Genomic DNA, 26,294 nt, shown 5'->3' with positions numbered 1-26,294 from the left:
TGGCGAGAGAGAGAGAGACGCAAGATGGCATGAATGAGAAATTTAGTGGGAATAAGAGCGGAAATACGGGAGGAGTAGGATGGGGGAGATTGCTGCAGCCGGCGGGGCAGATGGATGAGATGAAGGGAGAGAAGGAGGACTGGTATTTACCGAGAACAGACGGTAAACCGTCTCCGTTTCCACGTTCCACTCCGGGTTAGTTATACGGAGGGTTTGTGTGAATGTGCGTTCAGTCGGCCTGTCTGTCCTCAGGATGTCGTGCACCCGGGCTTTTGTATATGTCTTTTTTAGATAAACGCACAGTACAACTGCCCGTTCTCTGAGATGCTCGTGAAAGGAGTGTGTCTCAGTGGGGGGAAAAAATGAAAAAAAGAGAACTCTCTGCATGTTCTTGCCAAATAAATATTTCATATTTTGGATGATCCTCTCTGAATATTGTTTCGCTCCAGCAGTGGCGTCTTGTGTTATCCAACCCAGTCGAGCTTCTTTGTCTGCCTCTCCGCGTTCAGCCCAATGGAGGGAAGCTGGAAACAAAGGCTCCAATTAGTCAGGCAATTAGACTCTTGTTTTGTGTCCTCTGCTCATCCTCCGAATCAGACGCTAATAGCTATCCTATCCTCCTCCATCCCTCGTTTGTCCTTCACGTTCCCTTTTATGTCAGGGAGGTGAGGAGGGGGGGGGGCATTCTGTATGAAGTCACTTCTCAGGAATGTTTATTGTAATTTATTTTTCCTTCTATGATACAGAGAGATTAGTGGATGTATGATTTCTCCTCTGTTGCTGCTTTCTTTCAACTGCAGCTCAGCTCGCCATCCATCACCACGAAGACACGCCCATACACATATGCCCCTTTTCCACCAAGGCAGAACTGGTGCTAGTTCGGAGCCAGAACCTACTTTCAAATCGGTTCTTTGGTTTTCCACCACCAAAGCACCAGCTCCGAACCAGTAAAAGTGGTTCTTAAGTAGCACCATATCATTGCTGGTCTAGAAGTAAGAACCGCTTACGTCAGCGGCTGGGGGCGGGGTTACCGTGACCAACAAGACGAGAGAAACTTTGTGATCCGCCATTTTTCGATAGCAGCTAATCGAGTTAACAACAACACAATGGACGCTACTAGGCAAAAAGGCGAGCCGCGCGAACATGTTTGATCCGCCGTGTAGGCGTGTGTCGATGTAGGTCCGCAAAGCCATGAACATCAATAGCAAAGCAACGTCCGCCATTGTTGATGATGTGTTTGGCGCCGCCGCGCTAACGTTGCTGGGAAAGATGAGACGTAACTGTGACGTAGGACTTGGCTCTGCGCTGGCTCTTTAGCCTGTGGAAAAGCAAACCGGTTCTTTGGAGGCTCGTCAGTTGAACCAACTCCGAACCGGCTCTAGCTCTGGCTCCGAACCAGCACCTGGTTCTTGTTGGTGGAAAAGGGGCAATAGACACTCATGCAACAGCTCCATTCTTTGTCTCCAGTCTTTCTGTTTAGTGTCGTACTTTTTGAAAAGAGATTTAGGAAAGGTATTTCAATTTTATTATTTCTTCAAGAATCTGCTTCCACGTCTCATTTCTCTGTTACCATATCTTTAAATGTTTCCTTATTTTAATCTGCCGCAGAATTCTTCTATTTTATTCATGCCCAATTACAAAAAAAGAGAAATAGAAAACATGCTAAGTCTAAAAAGGACCTAATTTTAGGTCCTTTTTGCCATTGCAGACAAATAATTAAGAAATGTCTCACCTGCAGAAATAAACTAAAATTATGATAAAGATGTCTTCCGATGTGCATTTACAAAAATAGTTTTTGTAGGATGCTGAGGTGCGCTTTGGTTTCAGGTGCTTTTGGTCTCGTGTGCGTTTTTGGCTTTCTGAAAGTGGCGAGGGAATAGAAGTTCTCCAAAGGTCGACGGTCAACACAATGTGGAGGATGCATTTTCTGTGTATATCTGTACAATGTTTATTTATCTAAGTGTCCTCCTTGTCTGTGGCTCCGAAACGCTGCGGCGGCAGACAGCCTCCTCTCAGCTCTGACATTAGATTATCCCCCAGATGGAGTCAGATTAGGGGCTGAAACCGACTAATGAAGGGTCAGGAAATGTAGCAATATCCCTAAAACCCATCCTCAGTTGTCTGCTCGGGGCCGGGAACTCAATAAACCGAGGCTGTAATCCCTCTGAATTTAGGATGTACAAAGACACGTCAACTTAAAATAGAATTTGCTCGAATGGTGAGATTGAGATTCAGTTCTCCAATAAAGGCGACATTTTGCGAACCACTTTTTATACATATATCCACGTTATCAATGACTGCATATTTCATAATAGACTAAATGCTGCCCTCAGCTTTCTGGTTCAGATCATTTTTTCTTTTCCCCCACATAATAATTGTGTTAATTCAAATTTCACCTGATCTAATGACCCTTTTTGACTCTGTTTTGTAGGTTATTTATTATATTTTTACCAAATCGTGGCTCGGCTGTTGTTGTGTTTGAAGGCGGGAGAAAGGGCACGTTGGGTGCCAGGAGCTGAGAGAGGCACTTAGGTTCCGCTGAGTGCCGTTCCAGCAGCTGCACAGAGAGACGTTCCCTATTTATGAGAGTGACCTTAGCCCACTGTCACTGCTCTCCACCACCTGCAATGATTTAGTGGCTACAGGACGCTGGGCAGCCGGATGATACGGTGGCGTTTGTGCGTTGAGCAACGCGCGCGACCGCCCCCTCCGACCGTTTGTCCTTCCCTTTCAACTCGGTCAACTACATCGGGAGGAAAAACGCAGACACACACACTGCCAACGGGTCTGCACTGTGACTGTATGTTTTTTTTTTTTTGTCGGCCTTTATTGGGAAAGGCCGGGTCTTTTATGGGTGATACAAGTGGTCATTTATCAAGCTTAGACGTGTCTACAAAACGCTGCTGTCTCTGGCTTCCCAATGTGACCGTTTTGGAATGCTGGCTGGATGAAATGTCACCACGGACTCTGGGAACTTGTTAAATCTTCCGCCTTTTGCCAGCTTTGTAAACCAAAAGGTCGAATCTGTTTAATTTGTGAGCCATGCTACAATTTTCCGAGGAAAAAGGAGAACCTCGTGCAGCAGGTTCCTTTTGTTTGCTGTCGCGTCGTAGATTTATCTCATCGGGGGCTGTTCGCAATTCAAAACACGGCCTCAATCAAAGAATACGAGCCTTTTTGTTTGTGTCCGGAGACCGATAGACTGGAGAGATAAACCAGGCCGTCACACGAGAGAGAAAAGGAAACCAGCGAAACAGAGCAAAGCCACCACACGTCGTATTAAAACTCCATTAAAATAATCTTGATTTGTTTATCGGAAATAGATTCTTAATGATTCAAAATCATTTTATACATCCAAGAATAGCTTTTCTATGCATTGAAGGTACACAAGAAAGGGCATTTGTACAGTGTGTGTGTGTGTGTGTAGAAAACATTATCCGATATGTCTTTGTATTGAAATGTGTGAGTCTGCTTGGAGGGTTAACGATGTGACGAGTGGAGCTCGGGTGTCGTCCGTACGCCAGCACACGCTGGCCTATCAGAGCCGTGTTTTTGATAATAAAACTGTCGCTTGGTGCGTTCGTGTGTGTGTGTGTGTGTGTGTGTGTGTGTTTCATCGGTGCAGAGAATAACTTGAGCAGTAAACCTCCAAATCGGATCTTTACTCGGTGTAAGCGGGGGGATCCAGAAAAATACTAGCGCTTGTTTAAGTGTAAAATGTCGATTTATGTGGAGCATCGATTTACCTCCTCAGAAAGAGTGTTTTCTTCAGGACCGAAGGCAGATAATATCCTGGCTCACGGCCATCTCTTCTGCCAGCTCGGCTGGAGCACAGATTTACACTCTCGGTTGATTAACCTGTCTATTCTCAGGTCCAGTTGCTATGTGTTTTTATGACTATTCTGTGCCGTTACAGTCAAACCGTTTACCTTCCTTCACTGCGGTCTCATTAAACTCTGTAATAGCTTTTAGTTTTTAGAGACCTCAACCTGTTCACGCCTGCGCTTCGGGTTTTCTCGCCACTCATAACTGGATCCTAAGGTGGAAAGAACGAAAGATCCTTCCCCTTTTTTTCCACCCCATCAGCATCAAATATCTAACAATAGCTCTTTCTCCCCTCAGCCTAATCTCATCCAGACGATACTACTTCGAGATCCTTCACAAGCAGGATGACAAGGGCTCGGATCACGTGGAGGTTGGGGTAAGTGGACTCCTCTCATCCCTCGAGGGCACTTTGCTCTTCTTCTTCACGTCTTTTCCCTCCCAGTCGTTATTGGATTGGACACTTTCTAACCTGTGCTTAAGTCGTATTGCGGGTGTTGACGAATGCAGGGAAGGAAGGAAGGAAGTTTGAAGCGGATCTCCTCGCCCTCCTTTGCTCCACATTTCTCTGCGTCTGATCAAAACGGCCATGAATGGCCGCGCTGTCGTCGATCTTCCATCACCATCTCGCTCTCCCACTGCACTGCTCAATGATTTCTCCTCCTCAGGGCTTTTTGTTCTCCTTCTCTTGCTTTTCGTTTTCCCTCCCGTTCGCCGCGACTCTCTCACTGCACCATTTCTCTCTGTGTTGGTGTTCTGCACCTCAGGCGGGCTCAAAGATGAGTGGTGCTTAATTTACAGATGAAGTTCGGGAGCCCACATGCCTCGTGTGAGCGTGCACTTTGAGGGGGTGGGATGATGTTGTGTGTATGTGTATGTGTGTGTGTGGAATGAATCTTTTAACAAGCCCCAGGTTATTGCCATCACGGCGATCATCATCATCAAAAGAGCTGGAGTTGTTCTCTTCTTTCACAAAACTTCTGTGTCATTTCTGCACCGGGATGTTTAACGCTTTTCACTGCCTTCTCAGTCTATCTTTATCGCTCGGAGTGACTTGCCCCTGGCTGCTCTCCTCCTGTATTCCTATTAGCTCTTGTTAGTGTCTTCCTGGCTCTTTATGTTCTAAACTGTCCTGTCATTTTTTTTAATTAATTTTTCTTAAACCGTGTTTCCTCAAGCCACTCTCAACCTTTATCACTGTGTCCAGTGCTGCTGCTGTGCTCTTTTCTGTGTTTCTCTCGTTTCTCAGATTTTTTAGAGTGGAGTAGACAGGGGTGATGGGTGTGTGTGTGTGTGTGTGTGTGTGTGTGTGTGTGTGTGTGTGTGTGTGTGTGTGTGTGTGTGTGTGTGTGTGTGTGTGTGTGTGTGTGAGATAGGGACAGGTAGGCAGGGATCCAGATGTTGACACGTGGGCCTCCAGTCCGGTGAATTTGGCCAAAGTCAGCGGAGAACTTCCAATAATCCATGTTCTCACAGCGGCTGCATGAAACCAACTGTTGGTCTACGAAGTATTATCCCGTTGCTATGGGATACCGCGGGCCGTCGGTGTGGATGTGTTATGAATATGCATCTGCTGATGTGCATGTGTGACTAATAAATGACAGCCTGGGACCGCCGTATCCCAGCGGCAAACAGATTAAACTTTACTGAGACGAATCTGTAGAAGACGGACTCCGTGGTGGAATAGGCCACTTTTCACTAAATGATGTAATGTCAGTGTCATTAGTGTTATTTTGTTGCTGGAGAAATACAGACCACTGTTCATGTCCTGCCTGAAAGTAAATCATGTATATGAATGATTTACTTTCAGTGGTCTCCTGTTTCCAGCAACAAAAACAAAATAACACTAATGACACACGTATCAAATATATATATATATATATATATATATATATATATATATATATATATATATATATATATATATATACAGTATATACCAATATATACAATATGTGTGGAGCAGAGAGTGTCTCCGTCTTGTTCCTCAGTGTTGACACGGCAATTCAGAAATGGATTAAAGGTAGAAAATGCTGCAGTGGAGCTTAGATCATAGCATTGAAACTATGTGCACTTTGTGTGAAGTACTCCAGTTCTCTGTCATGTCTCTCGTTCAAACCATCCAGAAAAGTGTTCATGTGATTGAGTCTACCAGTGATTCAAGGTCACGTGGCCCTGTGACCCCGCCCCCCCCCTCCTCAGACAACTACTCACAAGGCCCTCAAAGTGGGTTTATACCAGTAGAAACGATTTTAATGAAGCAAATAAACGTCAGGCAGCAAAATCACGATAGTGGGCGCGCGCGTGTGTGTGTGTGTGTGCGCGCGCGTGCTGTCTCAGCGAGTCCCCTGTGTGTGATTTAGCAGCGGAATACATTTCACACCTTGACAAAAATAGCAGATTTACCGTGACCGGCCCACAACAGCATAAGCCCAGGGCTCACATAAATCCGCAGCAGCCCAGGATCTCATTTGTTAAACAGGAGATAGTGTGGATTCACGGCTCTTTCTCCGGTGTTCTGTACCGGGCTCTGATTGCGCGGTCAAAGGTGAGCTGTTCCCCTGGGAAGGTACTTGTTTAGCAGCGCTCGTTATAAAGAAACAAGCCGCTGTAAATATCGGATAACGCACAAGCGCAGTCAAGACGTTACATTTCGGCAAGAGAATAAGCGAGAGAACCCTTGTTCTCTCTGATTTGCGTGAATGGCTTCAGGAAGGTGGAAGGTAAACGGCATTAGAGACGGGAAGAGAATTAGTAAGTAGTACGGAGGAATCGGTAGGCACCGCACTGAATAGATTCCTAAATGTCACCTGGATCCCTGTCAGTGACACGCGGGACCTTTTCGCTCGCCGAAAGGGAAAAGGTTTCTTGCTCAGTCTTGAGACGGAATGAAGGAGAGAGTTTGCGGTTAAACGGTGCGATTGGGAGGCGGCGCGGAGAAGGAAGAGAAGCAAGTAGTTCAGCATTGGGTCGTATTTTTCGCCCCAGTTTTTCACTACATGTACATGTTTTCCGCTCCGGCTTTTTCTAATAGCTTTTAGTACGGTATCTTTAACATGCAGCCATTTGTATTTCCCTTCCCAAACATTAACGTATGTTAAGATCTCAGACTGAGCAGCATCAGTGGCAGTCAATGCGACTCTGATGATTAATGTGATCATTCAGGCTCTCTCTCATTACGAGGATAATAAAGTGCAAGACGTGGACATTTACTCTCAATGGTGAGAGCTCATCATTTAACTTAATAATCTTCTGATTCGTGTTATTTCCCTTGTATAAAAACGTAACGTGGATTCAGAGCCAATGCTGATGCTCGTATCTCTCCTCCTTTGTTTGCTTTTCTCAGGCGCTCCTCAAATTCAACTTTTCGTGCTCTTAATGTTAATGTTTTTACATTTTAAAATAAAGCTGCTTAGTGTCACGTTAGCCTTTCTCATTGTGTCCTACTCATATTAGCTTCCAGCTGCTTACAGTCTCTGGAGTACATTGTTCTGCGTATATCAGGTCGAATGTGTCCGATTGTATTTTCCCATCAGATGGTTTCTGCTGCCTTAGTGAAGTATTGTCAAAGCTATTTTTGACATATATTCCTTTATTCTCATTTCCAGTAAGCAATATGAGGCCGCGGAGCACACAAGTGGGATCCTGAGAGATGCGCAAGGACATTTTTCACGTCATAGAAGTTGAATGGATTTTTTTTTTTAGTTGAATGGAGTGAGAGTGTTTAGCGTCCCTAACTGGCGTCGTCGTAGACGCGTCGCACTGCGTCGACATTTTGCCTCATTCGTCTTTCTGAAACGTTTGAGAGACTACGGCTAACGTATAATTCAATGTAGAAACAGCCCTTCACCGTATCCACCACCTCCCCTCTCTTTGAATGTTGGTCCTTTTGTCCCCGGGGCGAGACAGGATGTGACACGGGGAAAAAAAACCAGCCGGCGTTGTCACAGCGTGACAGCGAATAGAGCGTCATATAAGTGTTTGCCGCTGCTTAGCTGTCAATTGGAATAAGAGCATAATCAGTCACCAGCTTCTAGTCGTTGTAGTTTTTGTTTCCGTCCCCCCTTTTTTTCGTCTCTTCTTCTTCACTCTCTGCGTCCTTGTCGACTTTCATTGCATTCAGCTTCCACCACCGTATCAGAAGAGCATCCAACGGCTGCAGTCTTCTGTGTCTTCGGTGCTCCGGGGGACGTGTCTGCTGGGACGAGCTGTCAGGAGCGTCTCCTTGACGCTGTCTCTCTCTAAAGCTGCCGTCACGCGGCCGGCGCCACACGCGTTCCGTTACCGCCGACGTTTAAACTCAAACTTTGTTTCTCTCTCTCTCTCTCTCTCTCTCTCTCCCCACCGAAGCTGTCATAACTTTTCTTGCATGGTGTGAGAAGATGGAGCTTTTTCTCGTCATTGTCATCTCACGTATTGTTCCCCTATTGTTGAGAAAAGAAACAAAAACCCTTTCATTTATTAAAAGACATAAACACATGAGTTGAGTTGTCAAAATATAAGCATGTATGGAAAAATGTTTTACTTTTCCACATAGTTTGGCTGGCGCTAGCTACAGGCCCCAAAAAGACTGCAGTTATTCCGACAGCACAGTTTGTGTTGTGTTGTCGAGTGAGCTCAATCTGCCAGAAGTCCCTCAGGTTTTCCATTTTTCACAAACGTCAAATGTCTCAGCTTTGTTTTTCTCTGAGTGAAATAACACAATAGAAGGTCAGTTTCAGATGATCCAATACTACAAAACATATTTCAGACATGTCGAGTTCCACATAACATTCATAGAGACTTATCCACCGCTGAGCCTTGATGCTAAGCTAAGCTAAGCGGCTGCTGCAGGTAGCTTCATATTTACATAACAAGCACCAGAGCAGAGTCGATCTTCTCATCTGAATCTTTGTCAAACAGCGAACGGGCATTTTGTCACCGATGTGGAAGTATTGCTTGTATTATTCATAATATTTGTTACCATGACAGCGGCTATGAGTCAGATCACACAGAACACATCTCACACGAGTCTGACAGCTGCTGGTTGCTCATCACACAAATCGCTGCTGCAGTGACATTCTGTGCACCAGAATAAAAGGTGCATCGTTTTAACCAAACCAGAGGCGACAGAGAGACAAACATTCAAATGTGGTCGGCGTGAGCTTGGTCGCTTTATATTTCTTATACAGAAAAGGATTTATTGGTCTGCTGGCAACGTGGCGCTCTCAATTAAGTCACCTCAACAATCAAAGCTGTTTTATTCCCCCCTTTCCTTTCAACTTAACCACAACTCTGAGAACTCTCTCTCTCTCTCTCTCTCTCTTCCGTGTCTATTCACTCCTACTGGAAATAAATCTTTTTTCACAAATACATATTTTCACTTAACCAAGGTCACGTAATCATCAATGCTGGGCACGATCAACTTTTGAAGAGTAAATTGTGTTTACTTTTAAGTCTTGTCAAATCACCTTTAATGTTACATAGTTGGAACTTCAGGTTTTATTCCTCGATATTTAGAGCACTTATGTGGTGCATTAGCCTTAATAACTACATTTAGTAGTACATTTAGTTAGACTACTTACCTCAGATAAATGCTTTGCTACCAGGAAGCGTTTGATTTAATTTGAGCTTATTCTACCTGAAATCCTTAGAATGCAATGTGGGATAGTTTCAACTTGTCAGTGTGTGCGTGCAGCTCTGTTTATTATGTACCAAACCAACGCGCTCTTTTTGTAAGTTGGAGCAACACCTTCTTTGTTCGGAAAAACAACACCCAAAGCTCATATGTCACCAGGTGGTCCTGGAATGGAGAAACATGATGAAACTCCCCTTCCGGCTGCCTGTTGCGATTGTTCTTTTTTTCCACTTTTTACCATTTCCCCTCAGGTATTGATTTTCTATCCTCTCCGTTGAACTTATGTGGCCAGCTCGCAGGCCTCTGCTTCTTCCTGCTGCTCCCTGTCGACGCTATTTCACACAGGGTACCCACAATAGCTCACACGCACAAAGATAGCCGTGCAATTGCAAACACACACATAGATGAATGCTTTTTGTATGAGCACACAGAAGATGCACGTGCGCTCGAGATCAATACTTCTCTTGGAGGAATGTATCAGAGAATTTATGCGGCCCGACAATGAACAGGGAAATGCTGCACAACTTTAAATTAGACCAAGCGGGTCCACTTGCAGCATCTCGAGTGCTCTCGAGGCCGATGTGACGGAGCCAGAGTGTCTGGCTTTATTGACAAAAGCATGGACCCTTTTATTAACCCTCTCCCTGCGTGCAGCTGAAGCAGCCCACTGTCAAACTAGGACCGCTTCCTGCATGTATTTTTAATTGTGCATCAAAGCAGCCAACCAATCAGCTGTTGTAATAAGACGTGTGGGTGACACCAGAAAAAAAACAAAAGAGGAATGTTTTTCTTTATTCAAACCCCTGCTTTCAATTTCAAGAATGAACTTGTTTAAATTAAAGTCCAATTTGAGATTGTTGAGCAGTTTTGTCGAGTGAAACCAAACCTTGGTCTCCTCTCCGTTCGCTGTGTGTTGAGTCGGGCTTTGACAGCAGTCTGCCTCGACCTTGAAGACAGTCGCCCCAAAATAACTCCACCGTGCAGAAAGCCTCTGCTGGCCCGTTGAGCTGCTCCCTGCTGGCACCCAGCATGTGTCCTCGTGTGTCGTTCTTCGCTATGTGCACTTGTTAGGGTACGTGTGCTTCTGTCTGCACCTGTCAGGTGTGGAGCAGTAGCAGATATACAGGAGAAATTTAACTCTGTGTGTGTGTGTGTGTTACATACACACATGGAGGTATTTGCATGGGCCTAAGGAGGATGCTTATATTAGTATTCTCAACCCGAGGGCCGGAAAATGACCTGTCTCCTGCCATTATATCCTTGGTAACCAGAAGTGACGTAGTAATTGTGAAATCTATTTAAACAAATTGTTGCCTCTCTCTCTCTCTCTCTCTCTCTCCTTATTCCTCCCCCACGCTTCTCTCTGTTTTCGGGTCATTACTAGAACTTCCTCTTCACACCTACTTGTCACGGCTCTGTTCTCACTCTGCTCACTGTCTGTTTTTTTTTAATAGTTTTCTTTTCTCCTTGAGGGTCCTCACTTTTTTGTGTTTTGTATTGTCTGCTCACGTGCCACTCTTCCTTTCTCCCTCTCTCGGCCTAAGCGTGTTCACACGGAAACACGGCATCAGATCAATCCCGCGATGCCGCTAAGCTCCATAACACAGAGCGCTGTCACCGTTTAGCGAGCAATAACGATGACGGATGAGTTCTGCTCACCTTTATACTTCCCACGTGCGTTGACGTGTATTTAAAAATATATATATTTTTCCCCTCTCTGCCTTCACACACAGTGGCGTCCGTTCCTGCCTGGTCTGAAGTATGAAGTGATCGACTCGGCCTACATCTCCCTGTACACAGGTCAGGACTCTCCTCCCGATGTGCTGCATGAAAAGCTCCTTGTCCTCCACATGAAATACATTCCATGATTATTTTTCTAAAATTGTGTGGTTCACTGCCAAGATACTCATAGCACTCTGCGATGATCGTGTTATTCCTTTTGCTCAGTGACACAGAATAGAAAGTCAGTAGTTTGTCACAGAACTAGCCTTTTGAATCCAGATGTGTTAATCTTTAAAACTCGATGCTGATTGAAAATCCTAATTTTCTCTTGTATCACATTTAGTTGGGGATTGTGCCGTCGGGAGTACAACACGAAGAGAAGATTAGAATCAATTAGAATTAGAACAATTAGAATCTTTATTTTTCTCTTTAGGTTCCAGTCAAAGCAGAGATGAGAGCACGAGCTCCTAGTCTAACCTCTAGAACTCCAAGAATATCTGTGGGATTTGTGTCAGGGGTTCGGCGTCGTTAACGAGGGAAAATGCCAGCTTGCTCAGAGGGAGATGTTGTCTGCAGGTTGCCGTGTGGGCCGTGTGACAAGAAGGAGGCCTTGTACAGTTTATGAGGTCACTTGCTGGATTTAAACATTAACGTGTCCTCATCTGTCTCCCTCCGCCCATCCATCACGACCCCTCCCTGGATGTGACGCTCGCCATTATACTGGGTTACATTTTGTCATGGTACAATATATATATTTTTTCCTTCCTGTTTGACACAGAGAAACCGCTTTAACAATTTCATTATCTGATCACTTTCGGAATTTAAAGCTAATTTCAACAAATATATTAACAAACAAACAAACATCAGCAAATAAAGTACCCTTTAAATTTCTTAAGAGAAGTTTCAAATGCATTTTCCAAACGATGAGGTCATTCAGAGTTATAGCCAGATGCAGTTTCAATACCCGTACCATCTGGAAACAAAACACTATTGTTTCTTTTGTTGAAACACAACTACACCCGTGTAACACGATAGAAGGTAATCAGAAGAAGAGAGCGAGAGCTTCGTGGTCTTCTTGGTTTGCTTCTCGTCAGTTAAACCAGGTGTGTGATCAGCAGATGTCTTATTGTTGGAAGAAACAAAAGAGGCTTTCTCGGTGTTCCGTTGCGAGACAGACACATTAAATGGGCAAACTCCACCCGGAAAATGACGCTGACCGCCACGTTAATCATATAGCACTCCTCCCATCAGCCCTTGCGCCTGACATGCCATTAATCACAGGTGCTCTCCCTCCTCCTCTGCTATCGATTGGTATATTTATGACTCTGTTCTGTTATTTCTTTCCCACCAACTTTCTTTCTGATCCTCACCTCATCTTCGGCTCCGCTGCCTCCCTTAAAAAGAAAGAAGAGGAAACCTGTCTTTTCTTTTTTCCTGTTCCTCGCCGTTTCATGGTCGATAGAGATTCGTGTTATTATCCTTCCGCCGCTGACGTAAACGTTGGGTGCAGGATTAAATCGAAACACAAAAAAACTGATCTTCGCCTTTTACCGACGCTACATCACCTCTGTGCTTTTTCAGACGAGTCGGATCTGAAGATGAACAGCGTGGACCACATCCCCCAGACCGTGGCCAGTCACGGCCGCCTCCCCGCGGAGGCTCGGCCCCGGAGCCTGCGGGGGGGAGGCGGCGCCACGCAGCACGGCGCGGACATGCTGAAGCCGGACCCCAGGGACACCTTCTACAGCAGTAAATCCAACAGGCTGCCCCCCCCCCTTTTTTTTCTTCATCCTGATTTTTCCTGCCTGTCATTTTCTCATCTCACCGATGGACTGTCTGGCTCACAGCCCCCCCCCCCCCTTGGCTGTCGGTTTAGCTGCATTAGGACTTTTGTCATTTCGCTGTGTTCCTTTTGTGTGTGTTTTGTTCCTATTTTTTTTCATTTCCCACCTTTTTGACTCAAGTTTTTTGGAAAGCAGAATCCCACCCAGTTAGATCTCAAATATTTAACTCCACTTCTCTCCTCCTCCCATCTCCACAGCTCCGATGATCGACCGCTCCCGACTGGAAAATGTTCTGCCGGCATGCCTCTACTCCCCAACATACGTCGTCAAAGATTTTCCCATCGCCCGATACCAGGGTCTGCAATTTGTAAGTCACCAGCCCTTTTGACCTGAAAAGGCCCTGCTGTCATTTCAACACTGCCTCTTTCACACACATTTTAGAACATCATTATTTTAAAAATGCAAATAAATCTTTATATTTTCGCTACGCAAATACACACCATGATGAAGGAATACTAGACTTCTACAATACTTTCTCAACCTTTTTAATAACCATAATTCAAGCCAAACCTATAATACGCATCTATTAATCACATCACATTGGCAACGTCAAATTGCTTGCTTGCTTGCTTGTGTGTGAGTGAGTTCTAAATTTTGACCTACGGGCTGATCTGAATTAACGTGACTCTCATGATAGTAGTATTTTACCTTGCTTAAAAAGTATCCCCCTGCAGACTTTGCATAATATTCAGGTCAACGGGCAAGAGAAGGAAAGAGCAGAGAAGCTGGGCCAATGCTGGTTTGGTCATTTCACCACATTGAGGGAGCAGAGTGCTGCTCCCCCCTTCAGGACAACAGGTGTTACTGCAGTGGCTGCAGAGATGAAGTGGAAATTAGAGCCACACAACAAAGCAAATCCCTTTATAGATTTGACAGGAATCATTGTATCAAACCTAAAGCCCAACAAAGTGCAAGAGGCTGATTTGATTCAATCCTGGTATTAATATGATCCTTATAGAGTACTTCATTAATAAGAATGAATCGCCTTACAAGTATTTTCTGATGTTATTGAATTTTCTATTTTTCTTCAGGTCTATCTGTCCTTCGTCTACCCCAATGACTTCACACGTCTCACCCACATGGAGCGAGAGAACAAGTGTTTCTACAGAGAGTCCCCTATCTATTTGGAGAAGTAAGGACATTATTGCTTTCATCTCATGCAGAGAAAACGGATCATTTGTCTCTGGTTTGCATACATTGTGCACACTGAAGTGTCGGTGAATTCGATGGCATTGATTCATTCGACCTCTCACCAACTTGATTAAGTCTATTATGCTGAAAAGGCACATTGAAACATCAACCTGCTTTCAATGCGAGGGCTTGTGCGTGTAAACGGGTGCGTGTTGCCTCCTCTTGTGTCTGCCAGGTTTGGGTTCTACAAATACATGAAGATGGATGAGGAGGAAGATGACAGGCCCTTCTTCTTCCCAAATCCAGATGGTAAACTAACAGACCAAACACACACTTTACACACTGTACAATACACACACACACACTCTGTTTCAACCGTGTGTTAATATCTACAGATTTCTTAGACGAAGAGGAGATGGTAGATGTAGAGGACGAGGAAGAGATTGTTGGCACACAGTCGGCCAAGAAGCCCTCTCATCCCAGCCAGACCAGCCGCACCTCCTACCCCTCCCATCAGCACTCGAAGCCTGCGCCAACGCCGGCTGCTAGAGAGGGGCGAGAAGAGGAGGTGGACCCCGATGAAGAGGAGGAGGGAGCAGTTAACAGCATCACACACAGAAGAGAAAAGAGACATTTTCCTCACAGAGATGCGCAGGCGGGAAGGGATGTGGATAGAGACTGGGGGAGAGATCGCACAAACACGGGACAGGACGCCGGGAAGGGGCTTGAAGAGAACCCTGCCGGGCTGCTCCAGCCCGACAAGGACGGTGTGGTCCGCGGCCGCTCCCTGACCTGGATCCGCACCGGTCCTGCGGAGTTGAGCCCTGGCAGGAAAGGAGGGGCAACCGGAGGAGAGAAAGGACCTGAAACACTGGCCAAACTGAGCAAGTCCTCGCTCCTCTTCCCCCAAAAGTCCTCCCTTTCTGCCCTTGCCAGCCGAGCCAAGCAGATCCTCAGCAACTCCGCCCACAGCAACAACCGCCATGACAACAAGAGGCTGGCCGGAAACAAGGAGAAGAGGGAGGAGAACAAGATCTACATCACCAGGCCTCGACCTGCCAAGGAGAGGGAGAAGGACAGGGAGAGGGAGCAGCGACGCGAGAGGAGGGAGGAGAGGGCTTCCCGCCACCCTAGAGAGGTCTTCCCGGGGGTCTTTCTGTACCAAACCGGCAAGACCACAAGGCTGGTTAACCTGGGGTCCAAACAAGGGCGCGTAACAAGAAGTAGAAGTCTTGTTAGTGCCCCTCGGCATTGGCCCAACACCCCCCCAAAAGAGGGCAAGACATTAACCCACAATGGAAGCATCAACATGCAGGATGAAGGTCCACACAAGTCTGACAGCAGGGCAGCAGGAGCAAAGCTACCGGAGAATAGCAAGAGGAAAGGGGAGCGCCGGGGCTTAAAGGTTACGGCCGCGGCTGATGTTGCTAGTAAAGGTGAAACCCCTCCGTCCCATCACCAAGAGCCCCCTCCAGTAAACGCCACAGAAAACACACTCCTAGGTCAAACACGGGTCACCTCTTACCTCAGGACATCCGAAATCACAGAGTCCCATCAGCAGCCGTTACCGGACGCCAACCCGCCAGAACTCGCCAACCCGGACACAAGCCGCTCTAATCCCGAGCCTGACCCCGAGCCGGAACCAGAACCAGAACCCGAGGAGGGCGAGATGTCGGAATACAGCTACGAGGAGGTGGAGGCTCGGCCGGGTTGGGCCGAGGAGAGCATCAACTGGCAGAGGACCTTCTCGGTCAATCCCATGGACTTTGAGCTGCTGCGCTCCGACTGGAATGACCTGCGCTGCAACGTGTCGGGCAACCTCCAGCTGGCGGAGAGCGAGGTGGTGGACGTGCTGGCGCAGTACATGGAGAAGCTCAACGAGCGCAATGGAGGGTGAGGATGAAGGGGAGGCAGTGGGAATGATGTGACGCCGAAAGGCTGTTTATGTTTCCCCCGTGGCTTGTTATCCCAACAAGGAAGCCACATTGGTCGTGTCGCGGTGCTTTGACTTCATGTTAGTCGTCCCCTCTGTGCCGATTACCATTTCCTTCAGCGGCGCTCGCAGACATTGATGTCATTTGTAAAAAAAAAAAAAGGAAAAAAAAGCAGCCTGGCGCTGTTTTCATTTTCTTCCCTTTTAATTTCCCCCTACCCCTCCGTCTTTGCCGCAGAATCTACACCCTGCTGCGAATAGTCAACGTTGAGAAGCGGCGCGACTCGGCGAGAGGGAACCGCTACCTCGTGGAGCTGGAGCTGATGGAGAGAGGCCGCAGCGTGGTGCGTCTGTCGGAGTACATTTACCTGCTGCTGCATCGCGGCAGGCAAGGCGAGGAGAGTCTCGAGAACACCGACTTTGCTCCGGCCTCGGCGCCGGCTCCGGCCCCGTCGGCCGCCACGTCCAGCCTCGACTCGCCGCCGCCCCCGCCCTCCGCCAGGTCGCTGGTACGGCCCGCGGCGACCGCCTGGAGCACCGCCTATGCCAAGCCTCTCCTCTGCCAGCCGGTCATGCTGCAGTGGAGGAAAGATGTCATGGTGCACTTTGTGGTGCCCGGTAAGTCCACTTTTGTTCACTTTTGAAACTTTTGAAATAACCACAATTAAAATAAAACAAAAAATGAACGAAGGGGAAATAATCATTTCTCTGTGATCTGTCTTAATTGCCGTCCATCCCTTATGTTCCTTCTGTCCTTCAGTGAAAAACCAGGCTCGCTGGGTACAACAGTTCATCTCTGACATGGAGAACCTTCATCACCAGACAAAGGATGACAATTTCAACATCATAATTGTCGACTTTGAGAGTGAAGACATGGACGTGGAGCAGGCACTAAGAGAGAGCACTGTACCAAGGTGTGTGTATGTGTGTGTGTGAGACACGATAAGCCTGTATGGGCTCTAAAATGTATTTTGAAATATTTTAGACCATATAGTGTGTATTAATACACATATGTATATGTGTGTTTTTGGTTTGACAGATACGAGTATCTAAGGAGAGAAGGGAACTTTGAGCGCTCAGCAGGACTGCAGATCGGAGTGGACACCATTGAGGTTTGCGCAACACACACAGACACAAGATAAACAATATGCAAGCCGACAGGAAGAACACACTCACCGAAGGTCAGCCACTCACGCTGACCCGCGTGACCTCTACTGATGGACGGGACAGGAAGAACACGCATGCATAATTAACACAAAGCCGCTTGACCAGTCTGTCACGGATCTCGCCCCTCTTCCCCCCCCCCTCTCCCCGTCCCCGTCCCGCCCCGCTATGCATGACAGGGAACGGCTTGAACGGTTAGCTGCTTTTCCCCAGTCACGTGTGGGCCATCTCTGTCACATCCGTGTGCGTTCCTCTGCCCGTGCGCCGCTTTCCGGCTGTCAACCTGTCGCCCGCATGCACACTCGCCCACCCAGGGGTGTGAAGCGAGTGGAAATATGGACAGACGTTGATCCGTCAGTCAAGTGTCGGGCTGCCGTTTGGCGGGATGACGGGCGGCCGTCACTCACGCCTGAAAGGACCTTCAGGTTCTGGAAGGGAAGCCAAGCAACGGATACTGAGCCCACACTTTCTTTCATCCTGAAAAATCCATTGGGCCAATATAAACGCACACAGACTAATCCACACACACTAAAATGTAAGATTCTGAGTGTTTCCATATAACAAATGTTTGTGTGCATGTGTGTTTTTTACCTTTGCAGGATAGTCACAGCATTGTGTTCCTGTGTGATCTGCACATCCACTTCCCTCTCAACATCTTGGAGAGCATCAGGAAGCACTGCGTGGAGGGACGCCTCGCTTTCGCTCCCATCGTCATGAGACTCGGCTGCGGCAGCTCACCACAGGAGCCTGATGGTAACACGCGCGCACAAACACTGCACACGCACGTAGGCAAAACGTCAGCGCTCATCCAGGAATATTCAAGTTTTTTGTAGTTTCACGCGTCGAGTCATTCCCTAGTTTCAGACCGCGCTGTCGCCGGAGAAACGTTACTTACAACAGCGCGCACCGGGACCAGTGTTTCCTATTAAAGAACGTTCTGTTCTCTTCACAGGTTACTGGGAGGTGAACGGCTTTGGCCTGTTTGGAATCTACAAGTCTGATTTTGAGAAGATTGGAGGGATGAACACGGAGGAATTCAAAGACCGCTGGGGTGGAGAGGACTGGGAGCTGCTGGACAGGTAACCCAGCGACAAGCCAACACAATAGGCCTGCACTGAATACTGGTATTTCAACAGTCGACATTGTATTGTACCAGATTGTGTCAGGCTGCATATTACTGTTGGGACAAAATATTAGATGTAGATAGGGCAGGAATATCAGCACGAGGAATATTGCAAGCCCTCAGTCAGGAATGTCTGCTGCTACTAATTGTTGGTGCAGTTATATGCTGAATTTGAACCACGTTTTAACGCGTCGTTCTTCCCTCCCGCCCCCCTCCAGGGTACTGCAGAACGGTTTAGAGGTAGAGAGACTGCGTTTGAGGAACTTCTTCCACTACTACCACTCCAAACGGGGCATGTGGAATGCGCAGAATAAGAAAACTCCGAAGGGATAGCGCCCCCTTCTGGCGTGAGGATTCTGAATCTACCTGCAGATCCACAACGTGTGAGAGAGCGAGGGACCCGTGGGAGCTCGCTCACTGCCTGAACTCCTTTCAGGGATGCCTTTGCTTCTCCATCAGCTCCTCTTGTAAACTTGTAAACCCACGAGGAAACAAGGAGTCTAAATCTGAACTTTAAAAGCCGGCCGTTTACGCAGATCGACCTGAGTCGTCACTTCAGCCTCACTGACTGAACTACTGTACAGAGAGAAGTATTGTTCTTCTGCTTCTCTCTGTCCTTTTTTTGGTGCAATGTTTTCAGACAGACTGGAAAATAGCTGTGTGTGTGTATATATATATATATATATATATACATACATATAGTTGTATGTGAGTGTGTCGCCGCTTGCGTGTGCTTAAGATGACAGAAAGCACCTTTTTTCTAACCAGGAGATGTGATGGCAACCTAAGATCTTTTTTTCTAACACGCTCTCTCGTGAGGGCCCAATAGAATGTGTGTCGACGTGTTACTCAAATACATCCGGACGCGGTGGAGTAGGTTTCCGTCGTAGACGAACTGTGTCTTTGGTAAAATAGTTTCTAAATACATCAACCTCTACCTGTTGGATAGAATTATGACCACGGTGCTGCATTCTCCTGATATTGACAAAGAAAAGTTGTGGATCAGAAAAGCCCCTCAAAAGGATGATGACAGATTTGTCATCTTTATATCTATTTCTGTCCCTTTATCCCTCCGTATTCTTTTTTTATCTACAACTCATTGCAGCCCTCTTTCTGTTTCAATGTCATGCAAATTTGTGTATTTGCGTTTTATGTTCTACACCTAGCTATCGGATACAATTGATTCAATTTTGTTTCGTTAACTTCGTTAATAATTGATATCATTTTCTGCTATTATTATTTCGGTATTTGTCCTCACTGAGTCTGGACGCACTAACATTTGGGGTGCTATTTCCTGTTCTAAAACACTGAATTTGTAAACGGTTTACCTATTTCAACTCTACTGACAGAATCCTTCATTCCCTCCACGTGTTTAACCTCATTGTCACTGGAACATAAAACTTTATTAGGAGAACAGCAGCGGCAGCTTTTGGCATTACATTTCACATTGTCACGCACGCTATCTTTTTCTCATGTTAAAGAAATAGCACAGAGACGGGGGATGCTTAGCTACGGAGAAACATTTACATTTACTCTGCTTTAAAGCTTGTATGAAGCTCAAACAGAAGCGGGATCGGTTCATGTGTTGGGACACAAGGTGGCAAGGCATGGTGGTTTCACAAATGTGTGCCTTTATCAGGGTTTGGCTGCAGGCAGTTTTTAAACTACTTTAATGACAGAAGAGGGCAGCGACAGACGGGACTCATTGAGGTTATTTATTAGCAGGCTGTAATGTCATTGTAAATTCAGATAAACTCTAAAAGAAGGAAACACGGTTCTCTTCAGCGGATTACAAAGACGCGTCGGTGTGTTTTTGTGGAATTACCTTAGAAGCAGGAAGGAGGGGTCTATCAAGCCAGTTGCCCTTTTGGTGAGATATGCGGACATGGTACTTGACTACTGAGTGAAATCCGGAGGTGTGATGGAGACTCACTGGCAGCTGCACTTCAGCGGGACCCCACCTGCTCCCATTCGTTTTGGCCGGAGGCCGGGCCCCTAATGCCTCTGTTTATGCAACACGGTACTTCTATTGATGGAGAGTGGCTTGAGGGCTCAAGGCTGGACACACATATGGAGGAAAGTTAATGATCTGTTGTTGACTATATGATTGTCAAAATGCCCTCCAAGACCCTTTCTTTGCCTCTACAGGAAGAGTCTACTGTACGTCATTTAACATTGACATGGGACTATTTAAAGAATCACATTAAATATATATGTATATATATATATATATATATATATATATATATATATATATATATATATATATATATATATATGTATATGTATATGTATATATTAAATATACATATGTGTACATATATTTATGAAACATAACATAACATGGAAAATAGGAATATACATTCCAAGGTAATTTCTGTGAAATTGTTTTGTAGAGAAAAGGTTTTAAGAATGTATTGTAATTTTTATTTTAATTTGTTGGGGTTTTTTGCAAATAAAATTTTATGCTTACGTCCAGGTAATTTTTCAGGTGTATTTTTTTCTCTGTTCTATTATTAATATTCTACATTTGAGAAAGATCTCACCTCAAACAGCTCTATGCCTTATCTGACCACACGGTGGTGCTCCACTTATAAACATACAGCACATACCTGTAGACCAACAGCGGTTGCATGGTTAAACACATAAAAACTATTAAAGTACATAAATATTTTGATAGACAAGATGAATATTGCTAATGTGGAAAATCCCCCTCCTACACTCTCGCAAACAAAGTGGTTATTTCTGTGATGCAAACATTTCTAACCAAATATGGGAAGACCATTTTATTCCTGGGATTTCTTTTTCTCAGCAATTGGGTTCAAAACTCAATGGGTTTCAAAACGATATATAAAAAATTCACATCTTTAAATAATTGAATGTGGCTCAAATACTCTGACCTGTCAGTACAACTATTTGATATTTTTCTAAACTATGAATGAAAGTAAATTCTGGGTCAGGATAAAAACATGTTGCTGACATTTAAACGGACCCTGGTAGACTTTTATCACTAGCTGCAAATGCAAAGTTAACATAACATTGTTTCCAAAACATTCTGCGACCCTCACTGTTGTTCCTCTGCGGCTGACATCATCCAGTTACGAGTCACATTGATGTAATATCACATTCATCTTGTTTTGAGACCAATGCGGAGAGAAAATCCAACATTGTGTAACTTAATATGTTGAACTCCAGCAGAGCTCCAATGTTTTCTGCATCAAATGGAATTATCTGCAGACTTAGTTGTTGACACCCCCTGATCTCATTTAGAAAAGCTTTTGACTAACTGGAATGAAAGGTTGACTCCCTACTCGGTTTCCCTGACTGAGTGATTCATATGGTCTACGATGTAGATCTCTTTTTCCAAGAACATGCACCATGTCGTCTAACATCGGGGGTCTGTGTATGTTCAAGAAAACATGAATTACAGTTACTTTCACAATGTGTTGCAGTCTCACTGGCATGCAGGTTGGGGCTGTAAACTGATTATGGAATAATGTTGGACTCTGTCCCAGTGGAGGCACGCCCTACCTGTCTGTGCGAGTGTGGAGTGATGACATGCAGGGAGTCATCGTACTTTTTCAACACGTTTGCTTTATTTTCCTCTCAAGCGTGTTACGGCAGCTTACCAGAAACAGCAAACAGGGTTGAAAACGTAAGTTTCGTAAGAGGTTTGGCTCTTGGTTTGTTTTTAAAAGCGAGAGTCTGACACTTTTAGGTCCTTACTTCTGCCAAATTGGTACTGAGTGAACACAAAGTAAAGGACTGGGTACAAAGCATGTGAGCCAAAACAAATTGTTTCTTAGTTGAGTTCCTTGAAACCAAAAATAATCTATAAGTCAACACTACTCCACCCCTTACGTTATTGCAACAGACTTTAAGGATTTCATTTCTGTTTTATACTGCAGGTGGGAGATTACCCTCACGTGCAGGCAGCAGGCCACGTCTCCAAGAGTTAACATGAGACTGTACGGTGTGCTAACCAACCAGACAAATCCATGTCCATATCCATCCCTCCATATCATAACTAATGTGGATTTAATGTGTCGTGTCATGTCAAGCGCCTACAGGCACGTCTGTTGAGGGAATTTGTGTGACTCTTGTTCTCAAGCCAAACAACGTTTACTTAAGTCCCCCAAATTGAGGAAAGATTTAGATCGGGTATTGATTGGCTGCCTGCAGAAGTCGGCCCCCTCTTGATTGGTGCGCCGGCTGCTTCCGCGTTGTCATTCAGCACAGGCCCCGCCCCCACTCACATCTGTAACCGAGCGTCTCCGGCGGGACGCTGTTCTGACCGAGCACCCGGGACGGGAGAGAGGAGCGGTAGTCTCGGGCTTTTCAACCTTTGCCTACAGAAACTAAAAGCTTTTTATATGTTTGCTGAGCGGCTGAAAAAAAGGAGGGAAGAGGGACACACACATTTTTTTTTTAACTCACGAGCTCCGGTCGTCACAGAACGAGGCGACACGTAATCGTGTTTTAACGGACTTGCGGAAGAAAGTTTGGTTAAATCCCTGCGCTGTCCGCGTGCACAGGTGAGACGGGTGCCGCTCTAATTCCCTCCGACAACGACACTATACGGTGTTTTTTGAAAGAGACATTTTGCTCGAAATATCTTTTTGTCTGAACTCTGCTTCGCAGCATGTCTGCCGAGTGTCCCGCTGCGTAACCAGTTCGTCCAGCTCCGCGGGGAGTTTCGGCTGCTGCTTGACTTACTTCAGGTAACCCGCTTCCTCCAACACCCCCCCCCCCCCCCCCCCACCTGCAGAAATACTTTCACAGTTATGGCCGGTTTGAGCAATTTCCACATGAAGACCCTGGAGGACCTGACGCTGGACTCTGGCTATGGAGCGGGGGACTCCTGCAAATCCCTCAGCTTGTCCTCCTCCAAGTCCAACTCCCAGGCCTTCATGACCGCCCCTCACCGGGGCAACTGGTGGTACTACTCCGGCTCCATGAACAGCAGGAACAACAGCTGGGACACGGTCAACACGGTCCTCCCGGAGGACCCGGAGGACATCTTCTCCAAGTGCCACCGCCTGCCCGAGTTGGAGGAGTTCCCCTGGATGGACGAGGAGGTGGCCAGGATACTGCGCAAAGTGGCCGGCGGATGGGGCGTCAAAGGCGGCCACGCGGCGGCCTTCTCCCCGGAGGCCGCGCGGCGGCTGTCGGCTCTCCTCCGCCGGGCCCTCATCCGCGTCTCCCGCGAGGCGCAGCGGCTCAGCGTCATGCACTGCCGCTGCACGCGCTTCGAGGTGCAGAGCGCCATGCGGCTGGTGCTCAGCTGGTCCCTGGCGGACCAGTGCGTGTCCGCCACGGTCAAGGCCATCTCCATGTACAGCATGAGCGCCGGGGAGCTGCTGAGGAAGGGCAAGTCCTCCCGCTGCGGCCTCGCCTTCTCCGTGGGACGCTTCTTCCGGTGGATGGTGGACACCCGCATCTCCGTGCGCATCCACGAGTACGCGGCCATATGCCTGACCGCGTGCATGGAGGCGCTGGTGGAGGAGATAGGAGCCCGGGTGCTGATGGCCGAGAAGGGTCATTCGGGCCCGGAGTCGTGGCTGGCAGGGGCCCCGGTGAGCGCGGAGGCCCTGGAGGGGGTGGTGAACAATGACGCGGAACTTTGGGGCGTCCTGCAGCACTACGAGCACCTGATCTGTGGGAAGAACGCCAATGGTAAATATATTTCTCTTTTCTTTTCGGTGCACAGGAAGCTCAGTGTCCAGTTAATTGCGTGAGTTTTGCTGTGTGTTGTGATGGATGTCAATTTACTTTTTCTTCCCTCACACACTCCTTCCATTGCCACCACTTTCCACTCCCTCACCGCGTGGAAAAGGTGAAATGTGGCCTGCTGCTGGACACAATAAGCAGCTTTGTGCCTGAGCGTTTGACGGATCTGTCGCTAATTTGACTTGTCAGAATAGGAAAACACACAACAGGGGCATCAGATACAAACAATGAAGGTGTTTAGTTTCCAACCATGGCTGAAATTAGTTTTTTTTGTTTAGTTAAACCTTCAACTTCAATTGTCACAACATCAATCCACCATTCCTGCCGTTGAGCCCACACGTGTCCCTCTTGTTCTAAGGCTGCAATTCGGGGAGCAGAGCGTCTCATGGCGCAGGCAGGAGTCTTGTATGTTGACACAGCTCTCTGTTTATGCTGACCCCCCCCTCTCATCCTCCTGCTGTGTTTTGGCTGCACTCCTTTCAAATCCTCCCCTTCTTCCATTTCCTCAGCCCCGCACGCGCTCCTCCCCGTTGGACAAATCCCCCCCTTCTTCCACCCGCCATCCCCACATATCTTCCGTCTCTTCCTCCTCTCTTCCAGCTCCAGCAGCACATCCTGCTCCTCCTCCTCCTCCTCCTCCACCCTCACATCCCTCCTTCTATCAGCTCGCTCTACTTTCCCTCTTCGTTAAGGCCCAGAAGACCCATTCGGTGGCTGCTTTTGGCAGCCCAGTGTTGAGTTGATTCATGAGCTTGTGTAGGGACATTGTAACCAGCCTTTGTTTTGTGGCTCGCTACCAGCTCCCCAAAGCAGAGCTCTTCACTTCAGCACAATAGCCGTTTGTTGTGTGATCGTGCAGCTTATCCCAACACAGAGGAACTGAAAACAAAAGCTGTGGAAGCTGGGCATAAACATCCTTATACACACACACAGAGAGAGGGGTGGCTATTATGTCAGGGCCCCAGCATCCCTGTTGATGACATGTCATGCGGGGCCCCTTTCTGAGCAAGCATTAGGCTGTGTGTGAAGGAAAAGGGCTTAATGCCAACTTTTCTAAAGGTTTGAGGTGAATTCACCATGAAAGAAGGCAGGCAGCATGCGCAGGCACACACATTCACTGGTTCCATACATTTCATGTCAATGTGCAGCCTGCACTGGTTTCTTCACAATGTGCATTCCGGTTAAGCCCGCAAGGGGCAACGACAATGGAGTCCGGTGCGTCGGACCTGACCATTATATGGCCAGGTGCTTGAGGTAGAGCCATTTCATTGCAAAATGAAATCTTTTGTTTTGAAAGTGTGTGTGTGTGTGTAATAATGACTCTTATTCTGACCACCTTAGCTTTTAATAGGCCAAGAAGCGGGCTGTGCAGGCCACATACCCAGACCACCTGACACCCCACACCCTAAACCTGACTTTTCACAGACTTTTCTGCTGATGTAGCCCCCCCCCCCTTCCACTCCCCCCACCAAGCCACAACAGCCAAAAGTAAATATCTGCTTATCCCGCTCTCAAACCAGATGGGGGCGGGACGGTAGACTACTGATCATGTGGAAGGGTACAGTCTGATAAATCCTCCTCCTGGATTTCACTCTGACTCGCTTTCTTTCTCAGGGGCTTGCCCACATCTGGAACTCTTTAAGTCAAAATGACTTCTCCGGCTCCAATAACAGTGCTGAAAACGCCCTCCTCTCCTCCTTCCCCCTTTCTCTCTCTCTCTCTCTCTCTCTCTCTCTCTCCCCCTTTTCTTTTTTTGCAATTGTGTTCACGTCCACTTCATCTTTATCTGTTTATTTCTTCTGGTCCACAGGGAGTGCATTAAAGGAACCCGGTTGTGATGTGCCAGGATCTTATTCATTACTCGTGCACACATTCCGTGTACACACACACACACACACACACACACACACACCATAAAAACCCATTTAGTCTGCTTTGTATGTGTTCAAATGGCTCCACATCTCTGGTTGAACTCACTACATAGTGCCACTATACCGACGAATCCATTTGTCATTCATTTCTGCTCACAAGGAAATGGCACAAGCTTCCTGGTATAAATTGTATTGATAGTGCTGTGGGGCATTAAAAATAAAAGAGTAGTAGCTTTACTAATGGACGGTGAACGTGGCGAGGAAGTGATTGCTCTTTACGACTGGTTTCTGTTGAACTCTGGCTGGCTGACGGAATCGGCTCCTTCTTTTGGAGTTT

General features: G+C 46.8%; 2 protein-coding genes across 3 annotated transcripts in view; both read left to right on the top strand.

Annotated features, from left to right (window-relative positions):
* The window catches only part of LOC120808958 (N-acetyl-beta-glucosaminyl-glycoprotein 4-beta-N-acetylgalactosaminyltransferase 1), a 93,037-nt gene extending 72,203 nt beyond the window's left edge, over positions 1-20,834 (top strand). Inside the window, exons 8-20 of the mRNA XM_078082759.1 lie at positions 4,123-4,201; positions 11,173-11,239; positions 12,743-12,910; positions 13,203-13,312; positions 14,037-14,137; positions 14,372-14,445; positions 14,532-16,029; positions 16,308-16,687; positions 16,830-16,983; positions 17,109-17,181; positions 17,833-17,986; positions 18,186-18,312; positions 18,575-20,834. Of these exons, the coding sequence (XP_077938885.1) occupies positions 4,123-4,201; positions 11,173-11,239; positions 12,743-12,910; positions 13,203-13,312; positions 14,037-14,137; positions 14,372-14,445; positions 14,532-16,029; positions 16,308-16,687; positions 16,830-16,983; positions 17,109-17,181; positions 17,833-17,986; positions 18,186-18,312; positions 18,575-18,689 (3,100 nt within the window). The 3' untranslated portion in view covers positions 18,690-20,834. The remainder of the gene's footprint in view (positions 1-4,122; positions 4,202-11,172; positions 11,240-12,742; positions 12,911-13,202; positions 13,313-14,036; positions 14,138-14,371; positions 14,446-14,531; positions 16,030-16,307; positions 16,688-16,829; positions 16,984-17,108; positions 17,182-17,832; positions 17,987-18,185; positions 18,313-18,574) is intronic.
* Positions 20,835-21,860: 1,026 nt separating this feature from the next.
* Positions 21,861-26,294, top strand: part of LOC120808957 (ankyrin repeat and BTB/POZ domain-containing protein 2) — a 39,610-nt gene continuing 35,176 nt past the window's right edge. The window contains exons 1-2 of one of the 2 annotated variants that reach the window (XM_040162340.2): positions 22,283-22,891; positions 22,998-24,032. In XM_040162340.2, coding sequence (XP_040018274.2) covers positions 23,141-24,032 — 892 coding nt within the window. In that variant the 5' untranslated portion in view covers positions 22,283-22,891; positions 22,998-23,140. Of the gene's footprint in view, positions 24,033-26,294 lie in introns of both variants that reach the window. The other variant, XM_078082760.1, reaches the window with a different exon arrangement.

The sequence above is a fragment of the Gasterosteus aculeatus genome, chromosome X, assembly GCF_964276395.1.
Source record: "Gasterosteus aculeatus chromosome X, fGasAcu3.hap1.1, whole genome shotgun sequence".
In the NCBI taxonomy this organism is placed as follows: domain Eukaryota; kingdom Metazoa; phylum Chordata; class Actinopteri; order Perciformes; family Gasterosteidae; genus Gasterosteus; species Gasterosteus aculeatus.
The sequence above is the reverse complement of the archived record's forward strand: the minus strand, read 5'-3'. Positions and strand labels throughout refer to the sequence as shown.